Source organism: Lampetra fluviatilis, chromosome 9, assembly GCF_964198595.1.
Source record: "Lampetra fluviatilis chromosome 9, kcLamFluv1.1, whole genome shotgun sequence".
NCBI classification, from domain to species: domain Eukaryota; kingdom Metazoa; phylum Chordata; class Hyperoartia; order Petromyzontiformes; family Petromyzontidae; genus Lampetra; species Lampetra fluviatilis.
This window is the reverse complement of record NC_136283.1, coordinates 12,417,884-12,445,156: the sequence shown is the minus strand read 5'-3', so window position 1 is coordinate 12,445,156 and position 27,273 is coordinate 12,417,884. Positions and strand designations below refer to the sequence as shown.

The 27,273-nt window shown below is 44.5% G+C and overlaps 2 protein-coding genes across 8 annotated transcripts in view; one reads left to right on the top strand and one right to left on the bottom strand.

Annotated features, from left to right (window-relative positions):
* LOC144934217 (protein FAM13A-like) lies at positions 1-19,630 on the top strand. Of its 3 annotated transcripts, none has more exons than XM_078859822.1 (12): positions 1-543; positions 721-786; positions 3,260-3,473; positions 6,379-6,514; positions 7,050-7,131; positions 8,399-8,664; positions 9,083-9,166; positions 10,798-10,893; positions 13,513-13,596; positions 13,944-14,224; positions 14,670-14,771; positions 16,974-19,630. In XM_078859822.1, exons 1-12 carry the CDS (start codon positions 156-158, stop codon positions 17,095-17,097), a joined length of 1,923 nt encoding a protein of 640 aa, XP_078715948.1. In that variant the 5' UTR covers positions 1-155; the 3' UTR covers positions 17,098-19,630. The 3 variants fall into 3 exon arrangements, with proteins under 3 accessions (XP_078715948.1, XP_078715949.1, XP_078715947.1); XM_078859823.1 differs by having other exon boundaries at positions 6,376-6,514; positions 10,798-10,851; XM_078859821.1 differs by having other exon boundaries at positions 2-543; positions 6,376-6,514.
* Positions 19,631-20,825: 1,195 nt separating this feature from the next.
* Positions 20,826-27,273, bottom strand: part of PHYHIPL (phytanoyl-CoA 2-hydroxylase interacting protein like) — a 28,284-nt gene continuing 21,836 nt past the window's right edge. For all 5 annotated transcript variants that reach the window (XM_078859816.1, XM_078859819.1, XM_078859820.1 and 2 more), the window contains 3 exons: positions 26,772-26,889; positions 24,639-25,056; positions 20,826-23,216 (listed from right to left, as the gene is read on the bottom strand). In XM_078859816.1, the coding sequence (XP_078715942.1) occupies positions 23,064-23,216; positions 24,639-25,056; positions 26,772-26,889 (689 nt within the window). In that variant the 3' untranslated portion in view covers positions 20,826-23,063. The remainder of the gene's footprint in view (positions 23,217-24,638; positions 25,057-26,771; positions 26,890-27,273) is intronic.

The window sequence follows — 27,273 nt, the reverse complement described above, 5'->3', positions numbered from 1 at the left end:
GCACACGCGCCTGACGTCACTGCAGGGCTGTCCGTGGCTGGCGTCACGCAGCAGCAGCACAGTCGTCGTATTTAAGGGCGCACACGAGCGTGCCGCACCTCGGGGGCTGTCACTGCGCCATCCCCTTCGCTGCTGCCGCCGCCGCCGCCGCTGCAATGCACGACCATGGGGACCGTCCTCCCACGAGCCGTGCCCCCCGTGTGCACGCCTGGACCTCAGGCCGACGCAAGGGAGCCAGGGCACCGTCGCATAAGCAAGGGAGCCGCAGGAAACCAGCAATGATCTTCTGCATCTGCTTCCAGGCGTCGTCGGGTGCGACGGAAAGCCCCGAGGAGGAGGAGGAGAACGACGAGGCCGACGAGGAGGTGATGGCTCCTCCCACTCAGCTGGTCGCCGTGGATATGGAGCGGCTCGTCCCGCCCAGGCCGGACGTTGTCTGGGAGACGGAGGAGCACGATGGACCACCACCCATGGAGATGCTCCAGGAGGAGAGGCTGGTGGTGGTGGCTGGGAGCGATGCACGCCAACATGAACGGGACTCGGGTAGGGAAGCTCGTGTTCGTCCGTGCGTGCACTTTTTGCACTGTGTTATTATTTTGTTGCATTCTTATAACGGTGTTGGAAGAGCGCACGTTTGTTGGATTTATTGGTGGTGTATATTATTGCCTCTGTCTGGATACATTATTGATGTATTTATTTATTTGCTTGTTTATGTTTTAGACACTTGTCACCACTCGTTCCCGGTGCTTGACTTCACGACAATGTACCTCCACCAGGAGAGCGATGGTGAGCCACACTCACTCACTCGATTTGTGGGACCCCTCCTCTTCATACTAAATTACCACCTTGTTACGCTCTATCAATGTGTCTATGCGCTCTGCTCCATGCCATCCGACACAAATCTAAAGCTTTGTTTATGAGCAAAGAAATACTTGAATATCTTCGTCGGGACCATGGTAGTGACATCACTGCAACATCACTCTTGTCACGTGTGGTAATGCCAACGTAGCATGGCTGATTGTGATTTAGAGTTTATTTTTAATCATTAACGAATTTTGAAACCAGTGGTTGGGTTAACCCAGAGCACAAATGCTCAGTACATATCTAAAAAAAATAACAGTAAAAATATTTGTCTCACATTCAGAATTTATTATCAACTTTAAACTCTCTGTTAGTCAGCGGTCATACCCTTCACAGTGTTTAAATAATAAAGCTATTAAAATAACTATGGTGATAAGAATCAGATAGCACTCATCATATGTATTTTACAATGAATTTTTTTTACAAAAAAGCAACATTCCTTTGGTGTCTAGATCGCGAACATAATTGCGTTATCCAATTAACACAATTCCAAAAATATTAAAGTAATCTGCATACGTGTGTGTTTTTGTATCAAGTAATAGATTGTTCATATAATATAGCATGTAATGCAGTATTTATATAGAACTTAACACGTACCCATGCATATAGTTCTACATATAATCAGAAGTAATGATAACATATGCATTAAAATAACTAATTAACGATCCTTTGTCAATCTACTGCTGGATGAAGGCAGGCCCATGCCGTATCGGTCATGGGGGACGTTTAGCCATACTTCACCCAAATACGGGTTGGTGAAGGGGGGTAAAGCACTAATATAACATCAGTATTGAGTGATATCTGAACAGGTCAAGACACCCCTATTGCCGACATGGCATGGGAAAGCTCTCATCCAGAAGAAATTATTAAAATCATTATTTTAATTTAAAAATGTATTACCTTTGTTTAAATAACATCCTCGAATGCGGATTTTCTTTTGTAATCTGTTGATTATTCTTAGAAAATGTGCTGCGTCAGCTGAAGAGCACTGGGTTAATGCATGCGTTGCAGGCATGATACGGAGACCTGTGTTGTGTGTATGTGTGATCTCGAACGACCATAATGGTGGGGAGCAGTAGTGTCGTGGTGAGCGAAATAACCTACGACCCAGAAACCTAATTTCAATTTCCACTTCTCACAGTCAACATTATGTTGACATATATCTGAACCAGTCTCCTTTAGGTGTGGGTGTGGTTCTCACACACACCCCCCCACCTCGTGTGCATTTTGGCATTAAAAGGTGCTCGTTAACAGCACTTACCCTAACAATCTGTTAAGGATATAGAGGGATCTTTTTCTGTTATGGGAGGGCCGTGTGTTGCACATGACGCTAAACGCTCTGGAAGCATCGAGCAAGCTATATCAAATACGTAGGAATCAATATGGCCCATGACTCACCTCCCACAGTGCAATAATCCACATAAAATGACACATTGTTTTGGCAGCCAAAGGCTATGCGACACAATTACTGCAATAATCCGATATAGCTTTAAACTTTATATTACAAACTGCCAGATTGCTTGAATCTGACTGCCTTGGGATTATGGTTTTCCTTTCATATTAGTGGGAATAGTTAATTAAAATCCATCTGCACACTGTGGCGAATAGGAGAGATGACGCTTGTGTTGAGCTGGATAAAAATTCCGTGAATGAATGCACAAAGAATTTGCATATTTTAAAAAAATTATAGCTTTTTGCAGACCATCCAGTTTAAGATATGAGTGGAATACAAATGTCACGTAATGAATATTCCAAGTACATACACATGTATATAGTAGAGATAACAAAATTATCCTTTGATCTTGTATGCATGGTTGCACATGCATGAATAGCATGTCTGCATGCATATGTGTCCCTGTGCGGAGTGGTGGTGCAGCGGTTAGCATGCTGCGCTACAAACCTGGTTATCCGAGTTCGATTCCCGCTCACGGCCAACACCAGTAACGATGATCTGAATCGGTTCTGGGCCTCTGCTAAGTCGACTCAGCCTCAAATAAGTACCTGATGCGGTGTGTAAAACACCGCCACTGGGGAGACGAATGCGGTCGGGCGTGGTGTTGGCCACCCACCCCCTCGTGTGCTGTGCCGGCTTTCATAGGTGCTCACTAACAGCACTTGCCCCTACAGTTTGTTAAGGCAACACGGGGGATCTTTGTCTTTGTCCCTGCTCGTGCATATTTGTGCGTTTGGCTTTGTGTGTATGTCAATGTTTGCCTGTACGAATTTGTGCGTGTTTGTATGTGTGTGTGTGTTGGTGGTGGTGTTGGTGGTGGTGTGCATGTGCGTTTGTGTGCATTCGGAGATGTGCTCGCAAGTGCGTGCACGCTCATTTCTATGTCGGTGCATATATTCACGTGTACGTGTGTGACGTACATGCTCGTGGTGCCCGTGTCCTCAGAACCGATCACGTGCCGCTCATGGAGAGGGGGGATGGAGGGTGACGGGGAAGCTCACGTGTCCTGGCTGCTGTCGAGCCTGATGCTCGGCGACAGAGACGCTTCCACGCCACCTTCCTCCCAGAGGGACCGCTCCTGCCACCCCTGGGAGGAGCAGCGCTTTATCTGTGACATCGAGGCACCCCCATCGCCCCCCAGCCTGCACAACTTTGTTAGGTCAGCATGGGCGCACGCACGCACACACACACAACGAGAAGGATCCCCCTTGTGAAGCCTCCATCGGCTGTTGGGGCAAGTGCTGTTCGTGGGGGTGGTGTTGCAACAGCTATGTTTGGCTACCTTTGTTTCCACAGTGCTCATAGTTACACACTGCACCAGGTTCTTATTTATTGCGACTTAGGGGAGGCCCATGACCAGTTCACACACAACTGCGCATGTACACATATAGATCCTTCTTAAATAGTCATATAGACATAACAAATGCTGTTCGTGAGCACCTATTCAAGCTGGAAATGGACACCAATGGGTGGTTTGGGCAGTTCCACCTCTTAACATTTTTCTCACCAGTGCTGATGTCCATACACTGTAACATGGTGTTCATTTAGGTCTGAGTCAACTTAGGGACGGCCCAATACACAGATAGCTAACTAATCTAACTCGGCCTGCTTGGAATGTAGTGTAATACATTAACTACACAACACATACTAAGTGGTGATTACGTTTCGACGTGGCTTGTGCTAAGCTAGGGGTGCTTTAAAGTCATGTACAGTATAGCGACAAAGGTCTGCAGGCAGGTGGTAAAGAATGTGTTATGTATTACAACAAAGACGAGGACTGTTTGTCTTTGTTTAAACAGACCATTGGGGCAAGTGTTCTGAGCGAACACCTGTTAAGGCCAGCACTGCACATGAAGGGGTGGATGGCTAGCATCATGCCCAGCCATCGTTGTCTCCCAAGGTACTCATTTAAGGTCGAAGTCGACCTAGGGGAGGACTAGAAGAACTTCAAATATTTGTCACTGATTTTGGTTGTGAGCAAGCATCTTACTCGGGTCGCACATTTCACAGCACATCATCATAACAACCACGATACTACCACTTCCCATTCCACAAAAAGACAAAGATCCCTCTATAGCCGTAACATACTGTTGTGGACAGTGCTGTTAGCTAGCACGTATAGAGGCCAACACAGCTCACGAGGGGGGTGGGTGGCCAGCACCATGCCTGCCCACCTTTGTCTCCCCAGTGGCAATGTTTACACATAACAACAGGTACTCATTTGAGGCCTTACTGTAATCACACATACATACACACGCACATTATTGCTAGCCAGTCATGTTATTTATTTAAACTTAATTTGGAGCTTTCGTGACTGCAGGAATTACTCTTTGGTTCTTTCGGTAAAGTCACGTATAAAGATAAAATAATAAATTAAATACTAGCATACAACGTTTCGATTGCAACACAAGCAATCATCATCAGGTATAAATGAAATAGAAACACAAATATAGTATACTTAGAAATGTAATGTAATACAACAGAGAGTCGGATAACATAACAGTCAACACCCTACCTGGTTGATTATGTTCTTCCTGAGAATGCTAAATTTGAGAGAGAGATAAAACACAGAACCAGAGACATATAGACAGACATATAAGCAGACAGATATCACAGAGATACATAGAGAGAGAACAAACATAGGTGCCTCTATTTCATTTATACCTGATGATGATTGCTTGTGTTGCAATCGAAACGTCGTATGCTAGTATTTCATTTATTATTTTATCTTTTTACGTGACTTTGCCGAAAGAACCAAAGAGTTATTTATTTAAACTTCATGAAAATGATTCGCAGTGAGTAAAATGAAATAGCAGTACATACGTGCACAAATGAGTATACCACGTGCCTCTGTCATCGTCGCAGCGCATGCCATACGCGGAACTTGCCTCCGCGTGCCTTCCATTAAAAGTGACCCAATTAATCAATGTGGGAATTAATTAACGAGCGATGTGCCGGTTGCCCTCGCAAGGGTTTTGAAGGTGAATTGCGAACGCTTAACCTTTGGGCTTCTCACACCTGGTTACCTAGGAGCGTGTAAATAGAGATAGATCATTTCTGAGTTACGACTTTAATTAGTCATGCATATGACTAGTATGCTTCGTTGCCAGTGTAATGGATACATACAGGATATGTTTATGCGTTTTTTTCTTCTAAATTGCTACGTCCAATTGTGTGACATTGTTACCAAAATGTGTGTATATTTGTCAGTGTTTAGGTAGGAACCTGACATCTTTGCCGGGAAGGTTACAACTTCATGTAGAACTAAAAGAGTCTGACTTTGGCAGTCGGTGTAATAAACATAGGTTGTCAACATTCCACCAGAAGTCATTATCATTCATACTGCCTTTTCGTATGTATGAAATGTAAGAAGCCAGCGTTTTCTGAATGGCTTTTCGGAGGAAAGATTTGTTCTGCAAAAAGCTTTTGCTGGATACATTGTTAAAGGATAAGGCAGCCTTAATAATGCTAGTGGTGTGCCAGTGATTGGTGTACTTTCAAGCCACAGAGAGTGACAAAGGTTGCAGTTTTCCATCCTGTAACTCGGCAATTTAGTTCTGTCAGTGCATTTTTATTGTATAATTACCATTGCAGATTAAATTCTTTCACGTATATTTCTACATTGATAAGACATGTATTTACAGAGAATGGAATGAACGCAACATGCATAGTGGCATTGTGAAATATTCATATGAAGAATGGTGAGTTTATTATCTTCAATTGCCATAGCTCTTTGTCATTCCACTGTTGAATGAAGGCCTCCCCCGCCCTGTTGGTTGTGGGGGTTGTTTGACCATACTTCACCATGATGGTTAGTGTGGGTTTGTGAAAAATAGGGATTGGTCAAGACTGGTTCAGATATCATTTGTCACTGTTAGCCGTGGCCAAGAATCAAATACAGGATGACAGGTTCACAGGATGACAGGTTCACAGCGCAGTGTGCTTACCACTGTGGCACTATTCCACCGGTGCCATCAATTACACCTACATACTCATTGCATTTGAGTGTATGAGGGTAAACGCTGAGATCGGGTTTTTAATAAGTATTCATTCTGAACCAGAAGACGAAGCTCCTCGCTGGGCTCGTGCCGGGAGGAGATGGATGAGGCAGCAATGGTTCGTCTCGCTCGCAAGATCCAGGCCCTCAAGAAGAAGATCCACCACTTTGAGGAGCGTTTTGAGGGGGAGCGGAGGTACATGGTGAGTGCTGCTCCTCCGGCTACCTCCAGCATAATCGCATGAATGGTGGACACGTGGGTCACCCATCTTCTGTGTGTGCTATAGCTTAGCAAGTCCGTCGGTATTTGATGGGACACATCGCTAGAATCAGTGATGGCTGTTGGATTAGTCGTTTATTGACTGTTAAGAAAATGTAGTTGCCTTGGGTGGGACATGTCACTAGAAGGGATGATGGCTGGTGATGTTTACCTTTCAACAGGGACTTGTGCATAAACGGGCTCCCATCTGGTAATAAATAAATGTAATATATATGCGTTTGTGAAGTTCTTTACTATAAGCTGCTGAAGACTGCATCTTGGAAAATGTAATTCTTCAGCCCATGTGCATGGAATGTCTTGTTGCTGTGTTAAGGCAACTGGATGAGTAAGTTTGAGAAAATCAAGATACGTAATTGCTTGTAGATGTAGGATTTCTGTTGAAGTTAAACTCCAATGACATTCATACCACTCGCTGTGCTGTTGAGTAACACGTTTCTCCTCCTCCCTCCTCCTCCAAGCCTTCACATAGTGATAAGGCGGCCACCCCAGAAGTGCTTAAGTGGATGAACGACCTTGCAAAGTCTCGCCGGCAGATGAAGGGTGAGCATCGGACCCTCACGGTTAAACTTCTCCCTTTGGTCGTCACAATGACGGCTGACTATAAAACGGAAAAAAAAACTCTTTCCACTCCTTCCTTTCTGTGGTCATGACGATTGCTTTCTGTAGCCAGCCCTGCATGTTTAATTTTAAACCTTTCTCCTTTACACCGTCAATCCACCTGTTGAATGGATGGCCTCTACTTCCTGCTTGCAAGGCCAATTATGGTAATCTGTTATCCTCCATATATGTTTACATGCCCAAGGAGAACCGTACGCTTGTGCTTGCGAAACACCACTGCTCTGAAAAATGGTGCTGCAGTCACTTTGCATTTGGTAGTTCTAACGCTAACCCTATCTTCTTGTTCGCATGTATAGTTACGTCACGCCAATTTAGTACACCCATTATCACATTCCTAAGGCCCCATTACCAATACTAATTGGCGGCAGTGTTTTTCAAAACAGCAGTATGTTTCACTACTTCCACACATTAGGGTGCAACATTTCAATAAACAAATCAAAGTAAAAGCATGTCCTTGCTTTCATGAGAATTGCAATTTTCTAAGTGGCTCTGAGATTATGGCATAAATTCTATATTCCAATGCTGGGTTCCAGTCTGGATAGGCCAACCACTGTTGACTTCTTACAAGGTACTACTACTTATTTTATCAATCCGGGCTGCATGCTGATGGGTTGATCTGCATTTACCACAGACCCTCTACATTGCATATTGAGCATTCTGTCAAAGCACCACCCATCCGCATGAGTTCCCAATTCAATCCTGGATCAATTTTAAGATCACACCATCTTCAAAATGTTCCATAGACTAATCCCTGCTTACCTCTCCACACTAATCTCTCTGTATACCCCACTACTCACTCTCCTCTCCAGCAACCAAAGACTTCTGTTGAAGTTGCCAGTCACCCTTCTGGTCATTGGGAGGTCGCTCATTCTCCTCTTCTGCCCTACAGTCTAGAACTCCCTTCTCCAAACCATCAGTGCTGTTTGCTCCCTGCCCCTGTTAAAGTCCATGCCTACAGGTGCAAGGCCTTTATTTTTATCTCTGGCTATAACTGACTGCATCTTACTTTATATACAATAAATAAATATGCCTACTGTTTCTTTGGATGTGATGGCATTGAGATGCTATTTTAATCCACATTGTATTGCAACTGTAATAGACCCAGATGGATGAGTCACGGGCGCTGCTACAGCCCGAGCTGGTGCTGAGCGGCACTATTTTTTGTGTCGCGCGTGCGCACGTCAAGCAGAGCTGAAGCTGCAGCAGTCCGTGGAGGAGAACGTCGATGCGAACACGCGGCGGAGAAGCAACACGCTACCCAAGAGCTTTGGCTCACGGGGACACGTGGACTCGGGCTGCCTGACCTGCCATGGGAAGGTGGAGTCTGCTGAGGAGGCCGGGGAGGAGCTTAGCAGGAAGGCTGCTGAAAATGAGGTCATGGCCATGACGCTGCAGAGCATCATGGAGAGAATCTGCGAGAAGCGCAATGAAGAGCAGAGGCCTGAGGACGTGACGGTGAGCCCTGGCCCCATGTGGCTTTGGAAATGTCTTAATCATAACACATGATAGGCAATATTATAGTGAGAGAAGCATACTATTGCATGACTTTGTTCATTGTCAGAGTAAATAATCCTGAAATCCTTTGAGTGCTGCTGTTGGTTTGGTGATCACTTTGAACATTGCCCCTTCACCAACTGACCTGAGTGGTAAAGTTTAATCAGCTAACCCCTACCACTGACATGGCATGGGGAGGACTCCCATCCAGCAGTGGATAGACAAAGGACATGAAATGATTCAGCCATAGTCATCCACTGCTGGATGAAGACCTCCACAAGCCACTTTTCCAGATTCCACGATTTAATAATCATCTTAGCAGCTGCAGATTAATTGATTACAAAATGAATCTTAACTTTAACCATTATGAATGTTGCAGGCCATGACCAGAGATCAAATTGCAGCTGAAAAAACCGCCCTGCAGAAAGGACTGCTGCAATTCGAGAATGTTCACGGAAGGCCGGTGAGTGTCACATGAAGATAAGAAATAATAACATCGATAATATAGCAACCTATATGCCGGGCTGTCGCACCGCTTTACATCACATCTCATCTCTAACATTTGGAAGGGGACCCCCAAGAGCAGCTGTCTCTGTGGGCAAAGGGTGACTCAGGACATGGCCTGCAAACAGGCATCAGTCTGCCAGTAGGGTGCAATGATTGTTGCAGTGTAATATCAAATTAGTAAGTTGTAGGTAATTTTTTTACTTGGCAAATTTGGACCCTGATGCCTTCTCTTGAGAATAATGCAAGGGGATCTTTAGCATCTACTATGAAGCAGAAGGCGAGTATTATGATGGTTAATAAACCCCACCGTATTAATCAGGGCTGCCTCTGGAATTGAACTGTGAACCTCTGCAATAAGTGTCGAATGCACTACTACCTGGTCATGTCACCACCGCTAAAAATATTTTTCATAATAATTATCAAAAAATGTATTCATAATCCATACATATGTTAACACACTTAAAATTGCAATAGTCTATGAGCAAAAATCAGAAACTGAACACATTCCTCAATGATTCATAATTTATTTTTGGGTAAGGTTACATCATGATCTGGCTAAATTTGTGTGTTAAAGATCATATTTACTATAATAAACCAGAAAAATTGCGAGATTTAAGTAATAATAACAATAAAAAAGAAATAAATAACAGATCTAATTGTTGAAACAATTTAACTACCCGTTTATTGGTGGATTCACCAATCAAATTGCTAGCTTTATAAATGAACATGAAATAAAAATTTGATTTGGCACTAAATAAAATACAGCATATGTTAACACCAGTTAGAGATAGATTGCTCTAATTGTCATTCGACAGTGTATATCACATTATGTGCACTTGTGGCAAGTGCCATATTCTAGATTGGAAGTTTTCATGACGGCAAGGATCCATACTCTTTGGTTTTTTCAGTACAGTCACGTAGGTAAAAAATAATAAAAATGAAAACAACTAAATTAAATCACAAATTAAATAAATGAAATAAAAAATAATGAATAATAAAAAAATGAGAACAACTAAAATTTAGTTCTCATTTTTATTGATTTAATTTGTGATTTAATTTAGTTGTTTTCATTTTTATTATTTTTTGCCTACGTGACTTTACCGAAAAAATCAAAGAGTATAAGTGCTATGTTTGTCAGACAGTATGAAAGTTCAGTGTTCGCATGAACGAGCATCAGAGGTGCAATGAATACTCGCAGACTCCGGTAACTGCTGTGGCAGAACATGTATACCAGGGAGAGGGCTGCAATGTTTACTCTGACAATTTCGGAGTGGTATGTAAAACCAACTTTTATTGGCAAAGAATAATTGCGAATACATTTATAGAAAATTAAAATTAATTGAACCCGAGCTGAAAGTTATGAATGAGCGTGGCTTATAAACATTAAACATTTGTTAAAACATCACCTATTTTATTAATATATATATATATTTTTCCCTCTTAGGGCATTATTATCGATGAATGTATTAAGTTTTGTTATTTGTTCTAAAAATAAGATGGTCTTTCTTTCGGATATTACAAGAACAGATGTGTGCCATGTGACACGGCGCGTGTTGTACTGAATTCCCCATTGCTGTCTCCTCCCAGGTGAGCAAGCAGGAGAAGCAGCTGCTGAAGCCACTGTACGAGCGCTACCGCATGGTGAAGCAGCTCCTCACACGCTCGCGCAATTTCCCAATCATCGTGAGTGTGGCAGCAGTGACTCCTGTTGGGCGTAGAGGCAAAGCCAGAGAATGGAGACTTCTTATTTGTTCTTCTTCTTGAACAGAAGTCGCACCGGGGATACATTCCACGTGTGCACAACATGCTCGGTACAGCCGCAACCTCTTGAGTATTTCTACCGCAAATGGGGGCCGATTAAAGTTACCCGCGTTCAGCACTCTACAATAGTAGGGATAATGGCCGGGGGCAGTGGGTTAACTAGGGAAGGGGGAGAACGGGGAAGGGAAGGGGGGGGGATGGGCGTGGATTATAACCCAATGAAATTGAGAAAAATAACAAATGCGATGTCCAGATCAGCCTTTCTTCCTTTCCTTTTCCCCCCTGGGAGCAACGGCGATCAGATTGTTTCTCTGGTGGTTCAATGTCTGACGTCGAGTCCTCCACCCCAGCCTCCATTCCTACTGTGTTCAGCAAAAACGGGGCAAAAAGGGAAACTCTTAATGGGGAGGGGCAGCATCTCGGGGTCAGGATACCCACATACTCCCTACAGTTGGTATTTGTCCTATTACACTGGGCCCTGTCGAGGCAATGTGGAGTTTGCACCATTGGCTCTCGGCCTCCAAAGTAGTTTTGGATTTCCCCAGTCTAGTGCTGTTTTGAGTTTGGAGGTACAGTTAAGTATCAGTCATTCAGTGTCATGGGAGAAGAGGTGGCCTGTATAAAACAAAAACAAAGATAATGCAAAATGTATTATATTTGGGTATGGAAACATATTTATTGTTTAACTTCGTAGAATGGGGTTGAAAACGTAGATTGTATAACCTGTTTTATTGCTTCTTAAGAGTAATCGGTTTGCTTGCATTCACGTGAGCATTTTTACTTCGCCTCGACGAGTGAGGAGTGACTTATAATGAAACTCGTGTCCACGTAACATATGTATAACTTTTTTCACAAGCTCCGTTAATCCACAACTAATTCACCCATGGGTAATCGACAGTTAACTATCCATACATTTTACTTGACTATAACTGGGAAAACAAAGGGCATTGCTGTTTTACCATCTCATATTGTGGCTCATTTGTATTATTGATGACAGCTTATTTTGAGACGCAGCTTCCATTCAGACACAACTCCAAAGTGTGTACACCATTGGCTTCTCATCAGCATAAACCTACATCTGTGCCAGATTCTCATCTGCGTGTCTCTTCTGGAAAGTGCGCCTCGAGATATTAATTGGAATGTTCCTTTGGTAATCGTCCCAGAGACGCATGGCGTTTTAAAATAACTCGGTGTGCAGCTCAGCTTGCATGTGACAATGTGTCATCCTGGCATGCAATAGCCGTAAATGGGAAACAACTGATATTTTTGTCAAAGTTTAAAACTTTTATTGTCGCTATAACAGTTTTGCAATTGGTGTCATATGTTGTAAATTGCATAATGCGTTAAATGCTTTTGGGTATTGCTTATGGCAGCGGTCCCCAACCTTTTTGGCACCAGGGACCGATTTCGTGAAAGACAATTTTTTTTCACGGACCCGGGGGGGAGGGATTTACTTATTTTGGCTAGGGGTTAGAGCTTGTGGGCTTACCAAAACTGTGACTGAGACAAGTGCGCAGTGCGGGAAAGAGGCGCGGACAGAAGTGGTGAATAATAAAACAATGGGGGCGGGCCACGCGCGGACTCACCGCTCACCTCCTGCTGCCGTGTGGCCTGGTTCCAAACAGGCCACGGACCGGTACCGGTCCGTGGCCCGGGGGTTGGGGACCCCTGGTTTATAGTATTTTGTGCACATGAAACTGTACTCAAAATTTCATGTGGACGGATGGACTGATTGATTATAACAATGGACTAATCTCCAAACACCACCACCCGAATTCTCATTTTTGCTCTCGTTCAATGCATTTCTGAATATTTATCCCATTTGAGGTTATTTATACTACACTCAGCAATCCGCACAGGCAGCTACAATGAACAGCAATTAAAACCAGTGAAAATAATTAAACAGAATAGCAACCCAATCAAAGTTTAGCACTCCTGTGTCCCAAGGTGTTGCAGCACCTTGAGTAATGTTAAAACAGTTTTTTTTACAAAACAAACTCATTACAATTACAGTACCATGTGAATTTGTGTATCATCTGTATGTGATCGCATCCCAAGATGTCGCACAAATATTTTCAAGCGTAAGTACAAAAGTACGGAGGTGATGTGGCCTAGTGGTAGCGCATTCGTAGCTTGTTGCAGAGGCTCACGGTTCACTCCGGTGGCCTCCCTGGTTATTACCGCGATTTGTATGAACCAAAAGTATGCACCGTCTGCTTCAGAGTGCACGTTAAAGATGCCGTAACACCATTAACAAGAGGAGGCCATTGTGTGACGACATCGTGGTCCAAATTTGCTAAATTTGAAACATTACCCATAAAGTAATCAATTGGGATACACTTAATAATCATCACCCGCTACTAAAAAATATATTTGGAGGACCCTCTTAAAAAAGAGTCATGAGATTCAGTGAGGCTTTGTTGGATAAACAAACGTTATCAGTTCATAAATAAGAATTAGATGTGCACGCATTGTGGTGTGTAGGAGCCATCAATGGCAACTCAGTGCTGACATTTTTCTCCTTGTGCACTTTCATTGCAGGGCTCCCCCGCCAGCCTGCGTCGTCACATCCTACTCAGACCAATCATCGAAGGACAGACCACACAGTTCTCTGACGACATTAAGGTACTCACCTTTTCCCGCCTAACGCATCCAGCTTCAAGTAACGACCAAGGTTAACGGTGTGAAGCTGCAGCTGTTGACCACAGTGGAATGAAGGTCACATTATTCGACCTACGTACGCGACTCGCTGATGTAAAACAAGCCAATTATACATTTGTTATTGCGTGGGAGAACATGTGAGAGCCACCCAGGGTACATGTCACGCGAGTTGCTTTGGCACGAGCATGCGGTCGGGCTTAGGGTTGAATGGCTGGCTCCCGCCAAGTGTCGGTCAAGAGCGGTGACTTTCATTTGAGCGTGTGTTACAGCTGCCTTCCTGTTTACCTGTCTTCCAATCATCCCGCTTGCAGGAGGACATGGAGGATGCTGGCAACGTGCAGCGGGGATGTCCCGATGGATGGACGGCTTCGGACAAGGAACGAAAAAATGAGGGAGGGTCCATGGAAGACCAAGGAGAGTACGTGGGAGAGGAGGTGGAGGAGGAGCTTCCCGAAAGAGATGGGGATTGTCGGGGTCAACTCTTCTTCCTGAGCCACTCGGAGGACGAGAGCGATGCGGAGGGGTACGCGCCACTCATGGAGGAGGCATCCGGCATGAGCAGTACCATCTCCAACGTCCACTCGCTCTCGCTGTGAGTGTCGCATGCCGGTGTAACCCTAAAGGTTGTGCTGATTTTGATCATCATGATCATAGACAGTGCCATCTCCAACGTCCACTCGCTCTCGCTGTGAGTGTCGCATGCCGGTGTAAGCCTAAAGGTTGTGCTGATTTTGATCATCGTGATCATAGACAACCCGTGTTCAAGATGAAAAACTCGCAACCATTCGGTTTTGATTTGGACACTTTGACTACAGCAATAGTATGGGTTGAAGGCAGGTGGCATTGTCTTGTGAGCATAGAGGCATCTGCTGCCAACAACGTAACTGCGTGAGAATATGACGAATACATATTACTTTAGGTGTTCGTTTTTATATCAGCTGAGTGAGACAACAATGAGGGAGATATATAAGTTGGTACCATTGTTCAAAAGGTCAGTTGACTCGTATTAACGATGCAACTTTTTGTTTGTCTCTTAGCTCCGAGCTCCTAGAGCAGCTGAGGGAGACGAAGGCAGAAAAGCGCCATCTTCGGAAGACCCTGCGTGACTTTGAGGACCACTTCTACAGACAAAATGGAAGGCAAGTCATGTGGTTTCAGAAAACTCAACTCAAAAATGGCATTCTGAGTTAAGCGTGTGTGAGGCCTGGCCTCAGGATTTTGTAGACATAGATTGATTCATCTCATCCCCTCCCCCCCCCCAAAATCCATGAACAGTCACGATTAATCTTCTTGGTTCTTTCGGTAAAGTCACGTAGAATGGAAATAACAAAATAAAACATAATAAAATAATTCTCACGACGTTTCGGCCACAACGCAAATAGCAACGCAAGTAGCCGTCCTCAGGTGAAGACCAGGTCTGTCGGGGAGACAGCGTCTGAGGATGGCTACTTGCGTTGTGGCCGAAACGTCGTGAGAATTATTTTATTATGTTTTATTTTGTTATTTTGTTATTTCCATTCTACGTGACTTTACCGAAAGAACCAAGAAGATGAATCCCTGCAGTCCCGAAAGCTTTAAATCGAAATTTAGTCATGATTAATTTACGATTCGATTACAGAATCGATTCTGTGTTGTGAAATTGGTACTGTCCCATTTATATTATCTGTTTGGTTCTGTCTTGTTCTCACTCATTCTTTACATTAGCCTAACGCTATTATGTGCATATATTTTGCAACAACTTGTAAATATTATACTTTTTTTACTGAGAATTTTACATGTATGGTGATCAGCAGAGAACCTATTTTATTCAATGAATTGATTTATTATTGCATGCCTAATAATGAAATAATGAAAACATGTTTGTAACATTTCCTTATTCACTGGCATATTCTGTTGTGTGGGTGAATGATAACTTTAAGTTTAATTACAATCTCACATACCTGCTGATATTTCACAGGTTAAACGTTTCCAATTTACAACTTCCAATTAATTCCTGTAGAGAAACAAACCTAATAGCTTCTAGCAAATAAAATTAATAAACAATGTCTTTAATGTTATTTTTAAAGCCCTCAGGAGGAGATGGTTTTTCTGTTTAGTCACAGATTCACTATAAGCGACCCCTTCACCTACAATCTAATTGGTTCCTGTTCGGCGGCCGCAAGTCTATGTCGTCGTAAGTCGAACCCTCATGTCCCATGGGGCGCAATGTTAAACATTGGGGTTCCGTTCCTGGAAACCCATGACATACAATAAAAATACCAAAATTGACCACGAAAATAAATGACAATAACCCGAACAAACGTTTATTGCTACTTAACATAACTATTACAAACATTTATTAAGTAAAAATAAACATTTGAAAATGCATATGTACTTTTCTGCGCGTGTATCACATTTCCTCTTTTCATACGTAGCGAAAGGCGGGAAGAAACTTGTCGCCAATCGACTCGGCGTCGGTAGCAGTCATTAGGCGGTCGTAGATACGAGTTCTGGTCGTTACTGTGGGGGTCTTACTATAAGGTCGAAAACAGGCACCACCACACCCTTCTCCAAGCATTTAACAGTTAGAAAGACCATTCCGAGCTCCATGAAGAATCATGGGGCTCCCTCATTCACCCTCTGGAATAACTCCCTATTCGCCATAACTGCTTTAGAACACCCGAGTCTGAAACTGAATGCCTCGTGAATGCCACTCCAGAGACCCCGAGTTTACTTGATTGAACTTGAAATGAGACCGACTCCCTCCCCCCATCTTTTCCCCTTCCTTCCTCAAAGAAAATGGATCTGACGCACGTACCACATAACGCTATGGTCCTACACGTCCGTGTTGGTTGTCTATCTGAGCCACCAATCCCGCGATGCACCACTCAGCTTTCGTGGAAGTTGTACACCCCCCCTCCCTGTGGTTGTATCAATAAAAATAATTTACAAAAAATTAAAGAACGGTCGTCAAAGCGGGGGGTAGCAAGTGGAGCCGTCGTAAGTCGGGGGTCACCTGCAATTGGCTTACAAAATCTAGGAGGAAGGCCTGCATGCTACATGCAAAGCTCATGTTGTCATGCTTATACTTTCCACTTGAGTCATTAAGATATACAGAGGTGTAAGCTGCGCAGAATATACGTAGCTGTGAAGCTTAACACAGTTTTCTGCACAGGATTGTTCACAGGATATGGTCAATGCAAGAAACGTAACCAGGCCTATGCTGTAGGCACAGTTGTGGAATTATGAATGCAAAGCCTTTGGATGAGCTGAGCAGGAATGTTGCCGATATCGGGGTACAGGTTAGCAGCAGTGTAGGGGCCCATCATTACAATCTCCGTGTTATCTCGTTCGCTCTGCAGGAACATTCAGAAGGAGGACCGGCTGTCCATGGAGGACGAGTACAAGGAGTACAAGCAGGTGAAGGCCAAGCAGCGACTGCTGGAGGCACTGATCACCAAGCACGACGCCTGCAAGGGCGTATGATGCTGCACGCGTGCGTGCGTGCGTACTGCACGGCCTGGACCCCCGTTCCGCCCTCGCCCACGCATCTGTCGCGGGGGTACGGCGAGCAGCTCGTGAGGATCGCGAGCCCCGCTTCAACATCGAGAAAAATAAAATGAAATAAAATCACGAAGGAAAAACTCAGCAGCGGATCCCTGGGAGAGAGACACGATGTCACCCCCCCCCCCCCCCGTTACGTGGGTAGAAGGGTAGGTGGGTGCATGGCAGGTACAATGGAGATACGTGCCCAAGAAAGCCAGATGCCCCCACCCCCCAGTTACTACTTAAGGCTTTGTATTGGGGTATCCACACAAGAGTTTGGAGATGTGAACTGCATGCAGGTTGTATTTCTAAAAACTACGTGGAGGAAAGAAGGTCTGAAAACAAATGAACGGTAGAGAAACATTAATTTCTACAAGCAAGAGGTGTTTTTTTTTCATTCGACATTGCGACATCGGTTGTTTCTGAAGCTATGATGGGTTCCCGCGATGGGCTATGCACACCAAAACCACTTGCAGCAAGATATTGGAGGCCCATCTGTCGACGCAGCACCTGGCTGGTCGAAATCGTATTGACGTAATCCAGCGCGGTTGATGGAATGTCTACAGATTAAGTTACGACTGGCCACGATCAAGAATTTGCCAGCCCTGTTTGACGTCAACTGAGATTATGCAATGCACTATTTATTACTTTACAGATATTGGTGGTTGTAGAAGCCATAAAATAAAAACAACAAGCTGCAAAGACTTTGATAGCTTACGTCTTTTCAAGACAGGGTGTGTTTCTGACAGTAATGCTGCCTCAGCTATTGTGACTTGTCAGATTTAACGGACTTTTATTTTCTTTGAAAGGACTTTTATTTTATTTGAAAACCAACAAGGGCTGAGAAAATACGCAACAGCCAAACACAAGAGTCTTCATGTACAAGGGTGTCCATTGAGGTATCATCCATTATTGAACAACTACAGTCAGCAATTTTGAGCTGCATGGATTACGTGAAAGGTAAAGTTATTGCAACAAAAAAAAACTTGAGTAATTTTCATCAGCACATGATGGATGCAATTGCAGCTGATATGTGGGCAAACACTTGAGACTCAAGTTTCAATGCGATGTCATTGCCTTTGGTGGACACGTGGAACCTATGGGATGAAACTGGTAAATCTTCACTCTACTAAGTGTGTCGAGTTTTATTGACTTTATTTAAGCTATTGACCAATTATATATATATATTTATAATAATCACCTCAATGGACACCCTGTAATGCTGTTACCTCCTTCATGAAGCAAAACATGAGACAAAAATATTATTAGAAGCAAGTTTTCTGAAATAGAAAAACTTGCAAAAACAAGTCTTAAAACTGGATGGGTGTGAAGCGCGGGTGTTAGTTATCTGGAGATGCTTTTAAATGGCCAAAATGGGCCATGTCCAATGATTGTAACATGTTTGTGTGCTAACGGAATCATCTGATTCTATTTATTTGTATCCCTGTGAATTCTACATCGCTTGGGCCATGCATGCACAACTCTGACGAGCAAACGCCACTTTGTTAATCGCGGAGTGCACACCCAGATCGTTAGACCAGGCCATGGAAGAGTGGCCTGCTCACGCAACCTGTAGGGGACAACTTTGAAGAGCGAGTGCACACTTCCACTTGTGTAGTACAGACAGAGGAGGAGAAGGGGTACTTTGAATCAAAGCTTCAGGCCTCTTGAACACCCACTTTGCCGAGTGGCATGGGGACGCCAAGTCCTCGGGCTGTTCAAACACCTTCGCCGAGGTAACGTATCTGCTTGTTGCGCAACGCAGGTTCTCATCTCCAAGCATGCGTGAAGGTTTTATTTGCTAGTGAAGAACAGGTTTTGGTGTTAAAGGCAAAGAACCCCTACCCCGTAATGATGCATTGAGACTTACATCATTAGAAAATGTGCCTTTTTTTTTCAAGGCTGCAGCCGACACTGTAGAGGCTGTCAAGACTGCATGTTGTAAGATCCTCAGATTAATTTTTGAGCGCAAAATTTAAATTCGGAGGATCGAGGCAGTGCAGCATTGTGGGATGGGTCTTGTGCTGTGCACAACGGTGAATATTCTGCTGCGGTTGGACATAAGTGGTGGAGTGTTATAATATGTAATCGCATTAGGTTCTGCTGCAGCTTAATCAGCTGTTTTTTATAAGGACAATATAGAACACACTTGATACCCCAAGTTAAACTCTTCCAGAACACTTTAGCTCTTGGCACTTTGAAGAGGGTATTTTTGTATGTTAAATATTCGACATTTTGTTGCGTGTCCTCGTCTTTTCACGTCATTCCATTGTGAAGGGCATTAATTGCAAATGGCACGGATCACTTTTTTTTCTGCGTTGTCGGAGTCGCTCGTGTTTGCCGAGCACGTTAATGGCGGAGGCGCGGCCGCTTGCGGTGGCGGCGGCTGCGGCATCGGCGGCATCATCATTAAACTTTCGCTGAGATTTTGTGTTTGACCTAAGTCTTTAATGCAATAAAAATATATATAACAGAGTTGTCAGTGTTTCAAAGACAGAGCCTAATCATATTCAGAGCGTGTACCTTTCTGCAGCTATCGTATCAATACAATAATTAGAGAACAAGCATGTAGCAAGGGCTTTGCAGAAATGATTAATTATTGGACAAGCACGTGGTCATGGGTGTTTAAGGCAGATGTAATGCAATAAGAATAGGACAATTGGACTTTATATTTAATACAAATGTGTTCTGTTCACAAACAGCAGGGAGGTAACTCCCATTATGCCTTGCATGCACGTCATGTGACCACCGCATATAATGCACTCTTAGCCCTGTCTAAGCCACCAGCTTGGAAACCGAGCGTGGGGCTGTTTTGATGTTGAGGCCACTAAGTCAATTTGAGTTGAAAACTGGCCATCCCAATAGACAAGGTTCAGAGCATTGTAGATACCATGTGGTGATGGGAGTTGTGCCTTCCTTACTGTTTGTGTGCAGCACAGCTTTGTGTTTTATTAAGTCTAATTGCGTCCAGCCTGCACAAGTTCTCCTCCCATGATGGGCTTTCTCAATTTACAAAAAGTCCCAGATCTGAATAAGTTGGGAGTTTGCTAAAGCAACTCCAAAATAAGCGTCTTGCCTGTGCATACATTTTAATGAAAGTATCGAGAAAAGAAATGTTTAAATTCAGAATAGAAGATGGCTGGAGTGTTATCAATGTTATCCAAGAGACAAAGTTACAGGGTGGAGGAGGGCATGCCACCGAGAGCAGACCTTGGAAATTGGATGACTACTCTCCAACAACTATTCGATCGATAAGGCATGAACAGCATTCGGCATGCTCCCCACCTTTGGAAATCCCATTGACCAAAGTTAAGTACAGGTAGTCCTCGACTTACGATATTTTCGAGTTACGATGGGGTCGTAACGCATCTCCATCGTAAGTCGGGGACTACCTGTATTATTAAATAATCCCTACGACCCACCCAGCGCGCATCCAACAGTGGATTGACAAAGGGCCGTATGTGTTCATGTGGTAAGTAGAAATCTACGTCCAATCAGGAGCTAGACTTATATGATTCCTCAGTACCAATGTTTGGACGAGTAACCTCACACTGTGAATCGCATGCTCTTAATCACCGCAACACATGGCGTGCTGCTGCGATGTGCATGTCGAGATGAGCAGACGCCTCGTGTTGCACTCACGACAAATGACAGCCTCGAGACACGTACTCCAAACAACATTTATTGCCCCACGCACTACAGTACAGTTGAAACATGACCACAGCCAGCGACGTATAGCGCACGCGCGGAACTTAATGCACGAAAAAAACGCACAATAAATGAGAGCTCACGATGGCAAGTACATGCCAATGCTCTTTCGCTAAATATGATTCACTGCACTCGGTGGGACTGCAGCAGGCTCGGAACAAGCATGGGGGGTGACGCGGGTGAAGCACCGCATCACTTGAAGTGGCGACACCGAACGATCGGACATCTTCGGCGGCGCTGCAGCGGGAATGTTTCAGGCTAGTTATGCGCTGTGTTAATTTGGTCAACATTCTCGTCCGTTAGTCTTAATCTAGCAGATGACAACCAGTGCAATTTTAGACATCTTTGTGGATTTCATTTAGTCATTTAACATCTCGAGTAAATCGTGACTAGATGAACAAAATTACTAAATGAAATCCACAGACTAAGTCTTGACAAAAATTCCACAAGTTGTCATCGGACTCGACTAATATCACAATGCCGATTAATTTTACACCGTCGGTTATCATAACTTGTCTTTTACGAGTGCTTTTCCATTCTCACTTTTCGCACTCTGAGAGAGGAGGCTCAAACGCTGACTATAGCCTGGCCCGTCCGATCCTCCTGCACGCAATCGGTTAGAGTTGGGGGTTGAGGGGGGGCGAGAGGTGTTTCTCCAAGCGATGCACGCACGCTGAGTGAGATGAAGCTCTTCTGGTGACACTGACAACGCCTGGTCGCGCGTGACTGCGTCGTTGTTATTTCCCCCCCTCCAGAGATATGAGCATTAACTACGTCTCCAAAGCAATGTTCTACAACGGAAGCCAAACTACGATAGTTTACATAAGCTAAAACAGTTTCATTTAGATAGACCATATTCTGATATGTAAAGCTCTTATACTTTAGCAATGCCGATTAACAATGATGTAAATAACTTTCATGCTTCTCAACGCTACTGTTTAACAGGACTTTCTTTTTAGATCTCTTCTTTTTTTCATTTAGTAACATACGCAGAGACGCTCCTGTGCTTAACTACAGAGTTAGTCAGTACAACACTCTCTATGGTGTGCAACTGACCAACTTCACAAGCATGCTCTTTTGATTAAATAGGTGTTATAATGGTGGACGAGGTCACCGTAATTGTTAAGCCCTGGCAGTGACAGGCGTGTGTCCTGCATGTTTAGTAGATTGCCATCTTTTTGTAGGTGTTTACAGAAAACATCATGCACTTCATCAAACCCTGCCACGAAACTAAAATATCCAGAACTTTACTTGTACACATTCAACCTCCATTAAAAATAATAGTGAAGCGCCATAGATGAATACACTTTTCAGTGATATGAGCCAATATTTGTTGACTATAATAGGCTAAAGGACAGTTCACCGTTCATTTGTTCGAATACAATACTGTTAAACATTTGGAACAAAAAAACATCTTTTACGCTTCGCCTTATTAAATAGTTGAATAATGCAAACCACAGAAGTGTGCAAATTATATAATATTTAAAAGTAAAAGTACGATGTTGTGCAAGTGCCTAAGTGTTTAAATAATCATTGGTTAACAATTATGTTATTTAAATTGGGAAAAAAAAATCTGTATCCGGCTCTTGTGAGCGGTGGAAAAATCCTCTCCGCGTGAGGCGCATGCCACCTAGTGGCTATCTCGCGAGAGCCAGATCAACTTTCGTCCGACAGCCCTGCCGCTCGGCCTGAATGCACCGCACCACAAACCCACTGACTGACCAGCCCCTAAAACGGTCACCACACCATGTTTGAACCACATCCTCACACCAAAAACCACATCCCCATGCCCTAAATCTACAGGTTTTACATCTGACAGCCCTCCCAGCGACCCGGAGAAAACCTTCGATTCTACCCACGTTCTCCTGCCTTTGTCATTGTATCATCTGTCGTGGAAAAAAAAAGATTGTTGTGTTCGTTGGAAAGAGAATGGTCGTGCGGGCAAATATAACCAGGCTGGAGACTCCCACCAGGTGAGAGCATTTCACAGAGTGACCGTCAAGAGGTTAAAACCCGTTTTGACAACAACGATGTTGACGGCTACAAACCTGGCGCTACTCGAGCCCTCGTCGCCACCTCATGCCGGATGCACTTGAATCTGGAGAGACGGGTAGTAGCAGGGCGGGCATCGGATGGAGAAGCCGGACGGAGAGGACGGGCGGGCAGGCTGGCTGGCTGCCTCACCGGCAGGAATGGCCTTACCGACCCACGCTGATGTTGCAGATCTTGCAGCTGGGGTCCTTCTTGGCGTTGGCTGTGGAGAGGCTCATGAGCTGGTGGCCTTTGATCTGGCCCAGCTTGCCCCTGGCTATGTCCAGCGGCTCCGCGTAGATCACCTCCAATATCACGTCCTGGTGGCACACGGCAAAACGTCGTGGTGAACCTGGCACTCGGGTTGCTCCTGCCGGTTTAAAATCGTTGCGACCGAAGACATAGCTACAAGACTGCAGTGTACTGTTCCCAGAGGAAATACCTGTGGTTGGGCAATCCTTATTCTCCTTTAATGCATCACACGAAGTAATTACACTTAAGTTAAATATTAAACATTTTGTTGTTTATGTAACGTTTGATCTAAATTACGTCTATTTAATCATTGTCCAAATTGACCCATTCTTTCAATGTTAAATCATCACTTTAAACTTTTTTCTGCTCCAGTTTATTTGGTTGTCTACCAATTTCGTTGATTTAACATTTATGTTGCAAACTGTTATGTAACCAAGGTCACCCTTTGTGAATGATAGCGTGCATATGTGTTTGTCCAGCTCATGGTGAGATAACTTTTTTTGGTTAGAGGAAGATACAAAACCAAAACAACAATCGTCTGTTGTAGATAAACACCCATGTGTGTGTCTGACAATAGTTAGAAATATGGCTAATTACACTCTAAGTCGTAGCTTAATGTAATCATAGTTTTATGATGAGATCTCAATGTCCATGCAGTAACATCATGATAGTGACTCATATTGGTCAACGTTGAGAAACAAGAGTCTGCATGTGTGTGTATATACTAGAGCTGTAAATCTTTTCGGGTTTACATATTCCTCTAAACTACTGCTATAATTCTGTTTTTGAAGTGTTTCCAAAGGATATAACATATGCGCAGGACATAAAAACGCGTTATTTAGCTCCGCCAAATAACTGCGCCCGTTACCGACGAGGGTTCGTCAATGGACGTTATGCTGTCAGAGTGACATTGCAGATGTGGTGGTAAATTCTGCGTAGTAAATTGTCGAGCAGAAAAACACAGCGTACTCCGTAAACTGGATCCAGGATGATTAATGCATGGTGAGAAAGATGAGAGGTGGCACCGGATAAATGGTACAATGTTTCCTTGGCTCACACACAGACAGCGCACCAAGCAAAACGTCATACAGCCTCGTCATTCGGCAATTTAACTTTGTGGCCCCTTTCACCGAGGCATTGTACAAAGTTGGCGATGAATTCATGGCTCGTTAAGAATGTTGGTACGAATATAATGTTCTGGCCTAGGTACAAAAACACGATGTGCTGTGTGACAGTTGTACATGTGGCTGTAGTAAGAGACACTGTGTGACGGGAGTATATGTGGTTGTAGTGGAAGGCACTGTGTGACTGGAGTATATGTGACCTGTGCCTCCCTTCCGCTCCTGCACCACCGCCCATACCGCCATCGATAAAAGGCCACCCCATAAGAACCGCCCTTGAGCGTCGATTTTCTGCACCTCTCTTCCCAGCCGCCAGCCCTTCACCCTGCGCTCTCACATCCACAGGCCGCGGGCGTGACGTGGCCGTACCTGTGCATGGTGATACACCGCCTCGCCGTCACCGGCATCCCCATCGGCGCCCTCGGCAGCGCACGGCGCCACGGACCGCGTCAGGAAGCGGTTGGTGGCCGGGTCGAGCAGCGGCAGGCGCTCGCGACAGAAGAGGTCGCCCTCCGAGCCCTCGGGAGCCAGCACCAGCACCACGTAGTGATACGCCGTGTACATGCAGTAGAAGTCGGCGAAGTAGAGGTTTGTGCTGGGGCTGAAGAGCTCGGCGGCCGTCACCTCGAAGCGGTAGCGGCCGTAGGGCGAGTCGGTCGGCGGCTGGCCCGTGTTAAACTCCGTGTTGCAGCTCATGAAGACGCCGTGCAGCTTGCCGCTGATGGGAGAGCCGTGGCTCCCACTGTTGTCCTTTACGGAGGTCGGCATGGCGTTGGAGCATGACTCCCTGTTCAGGAAAGGGATGAGCGATAATTAACAGTGGGGTTTTATTGTTTTCAAGTGGAGCGGCGGCGCAGTGATTTGCGTGCCTGCACAATGGACCCGGGCAGAGATGCACCCAGCGGGGGGGTGGGGGGGGGAAGGACACTGCTGGATGAAGGCCTCCCCACAAACCTTTCAGTTGTGGGGGTCGTTTGGTCATACCTCACGCTGGTAAATGCGGATTGGATCTGGCTCCATCTGTACGGAGATAGCATGTTGCCCCCTCGCATGTGTGTTTTTTCTCCGGGTGCTCCAGTTTCCTCCCATACCTTATGAACACTCGTAAAATTGGCTGAGACATTAAAGTTCAAACCCCGTACAGGACTTTCCTGAAAAAGTTCCCTTGTGGCTTTCATGGATAAATAAATAAGTGGTTATTGTTGGTGAAGGGATGGACCGTGTCAGGACTGGTTCTGATATCACTCACCACTCATGTTATTCGAGGAATGAAACGTAGTTGCCTGGGTTCATCGCAAGGAGTGTGAAACACTGCACACAACTGCTCCCACCTGCTATCATTTTTTACGTCTATACATTTGGCTTTAAGTTATTCTTACATCCATTACTCTTTCCGTGGAAGAAACTAATGTATCAGTTTGGTAAACGAAGTTAAGCTAGTGCGACCCAGCATGTCACAAAATGCAACCTTTGTTTATAAAACCATGACCCTAGTGTGGAACACGAGAAATTACAATTGTAAATTTTGCACTGGAATTGGCAGAATTAGCACCCTATGTCTACATGTAGAACAAGCTATCTGTTTATAATAACAGCGATGGTGCCGTAAGTTAATGCTTTTTTGGTTTGTGCCCTTTAGATATGCAAGCCATACAAATGTGCAATAATACATCTGAAATATCTAGGCTATATATTAACAAAATGTTCATTGTTTGCATGAAATGTATGCCAAACAGTAGCCCATAACCATATATTGCAGTAAATTAAGGCTCGTACATATTTGTGTTTTTGCAAAACATGCACACAATCGACGTTTTTTGCAACATCGCAAAACCTTTAACAGCAGTGCAATCTGTTAAACTGCTGCCGAAATGACCACGTATCTGCCGGCATTCAGCCATCAGCTCTGCGGCAAATGCCTTAGTGGCCAGAACACCGGCCACGAAGGGTGAATTGTCACAGTCAATTTTACATTTTACATCATTAGGGCCCATTTTATATCACGCTGCTCGCTTATTATGTGTGACCTATGACCACTGTTCACAGCGAATAGATCAAGCCCAGACTATGAATGTGTTCATAAGGAAACGTTTAGATCCGCCAATGAGGGAGGGCAATTACAGTGCTATCACATTTGGAGACACTGTGGTAGACTGCACAATGTGGAAGGGGTGGAGACGTGACATTGGATAATCTTGGCTTGAGAGTTGATTTAACAGATGCCAGTGGGGAGAAATGGTTTCAGTCGGTTGCCAGTGATTCCACTACCACATTTTAAGGGAAATATTTCGTGGAACGATTCACCTGTCCCGGAAGTGTGCGCCTCTAGTCGTGAGAAAGCGAGCATTTCTGAAAATGCTCGAGCCTCAAGCTAAATGCTTGACACCGAAGAGCGCCACGAATCAAAAAGTTGACAACAGAAAAATAAGCGTCCAGCTCGGATCAAAAAATCAACACCACAACCGGCACCGTGAGAGTGACTAGGGCTCGTGTGAGACGAACCTCACAAAGTCAAAGTACTCCTTGTTCTGGTTCCGGTAGAAGACGGTCAAGGGAAGCATCCGGCCTGCCGCCGACTCTGCCTTCTCCAGGAGCTGTGCCATGTGCGCCTTGGAGTAGTCTGCAGAGGCAACGGCAGTGGTGGTACCAGCAGCAGCAGCAGTAGAAGGATTACAAGAGCAGCAACAGAGACAGCAACAGCAGCAGCAATAGGGCAGCAGTACAGCAGCCAATGGAAAATGTTCGTGGAGCAGCGGCACTTGTGTAGAGTCACGACCGTTCAGCCTGAACTTAGCCTCACAATGGCCAGTTCCCCATGGCAACTGCAACAATGTTTATTCACGTTCTAAGGTTTTTTAAAAAAGATTGAATGGAAAAGGTAAAATCTCGGCTGGTACATATATAACTAGGATATGTATCCCGGGCTCTCGGACTCAAGTTTGAAGCTTCGTGAATGAAAAATACTTTAATCTTACAGCCAAGCTACTCATTTGGTGAAGGGCAT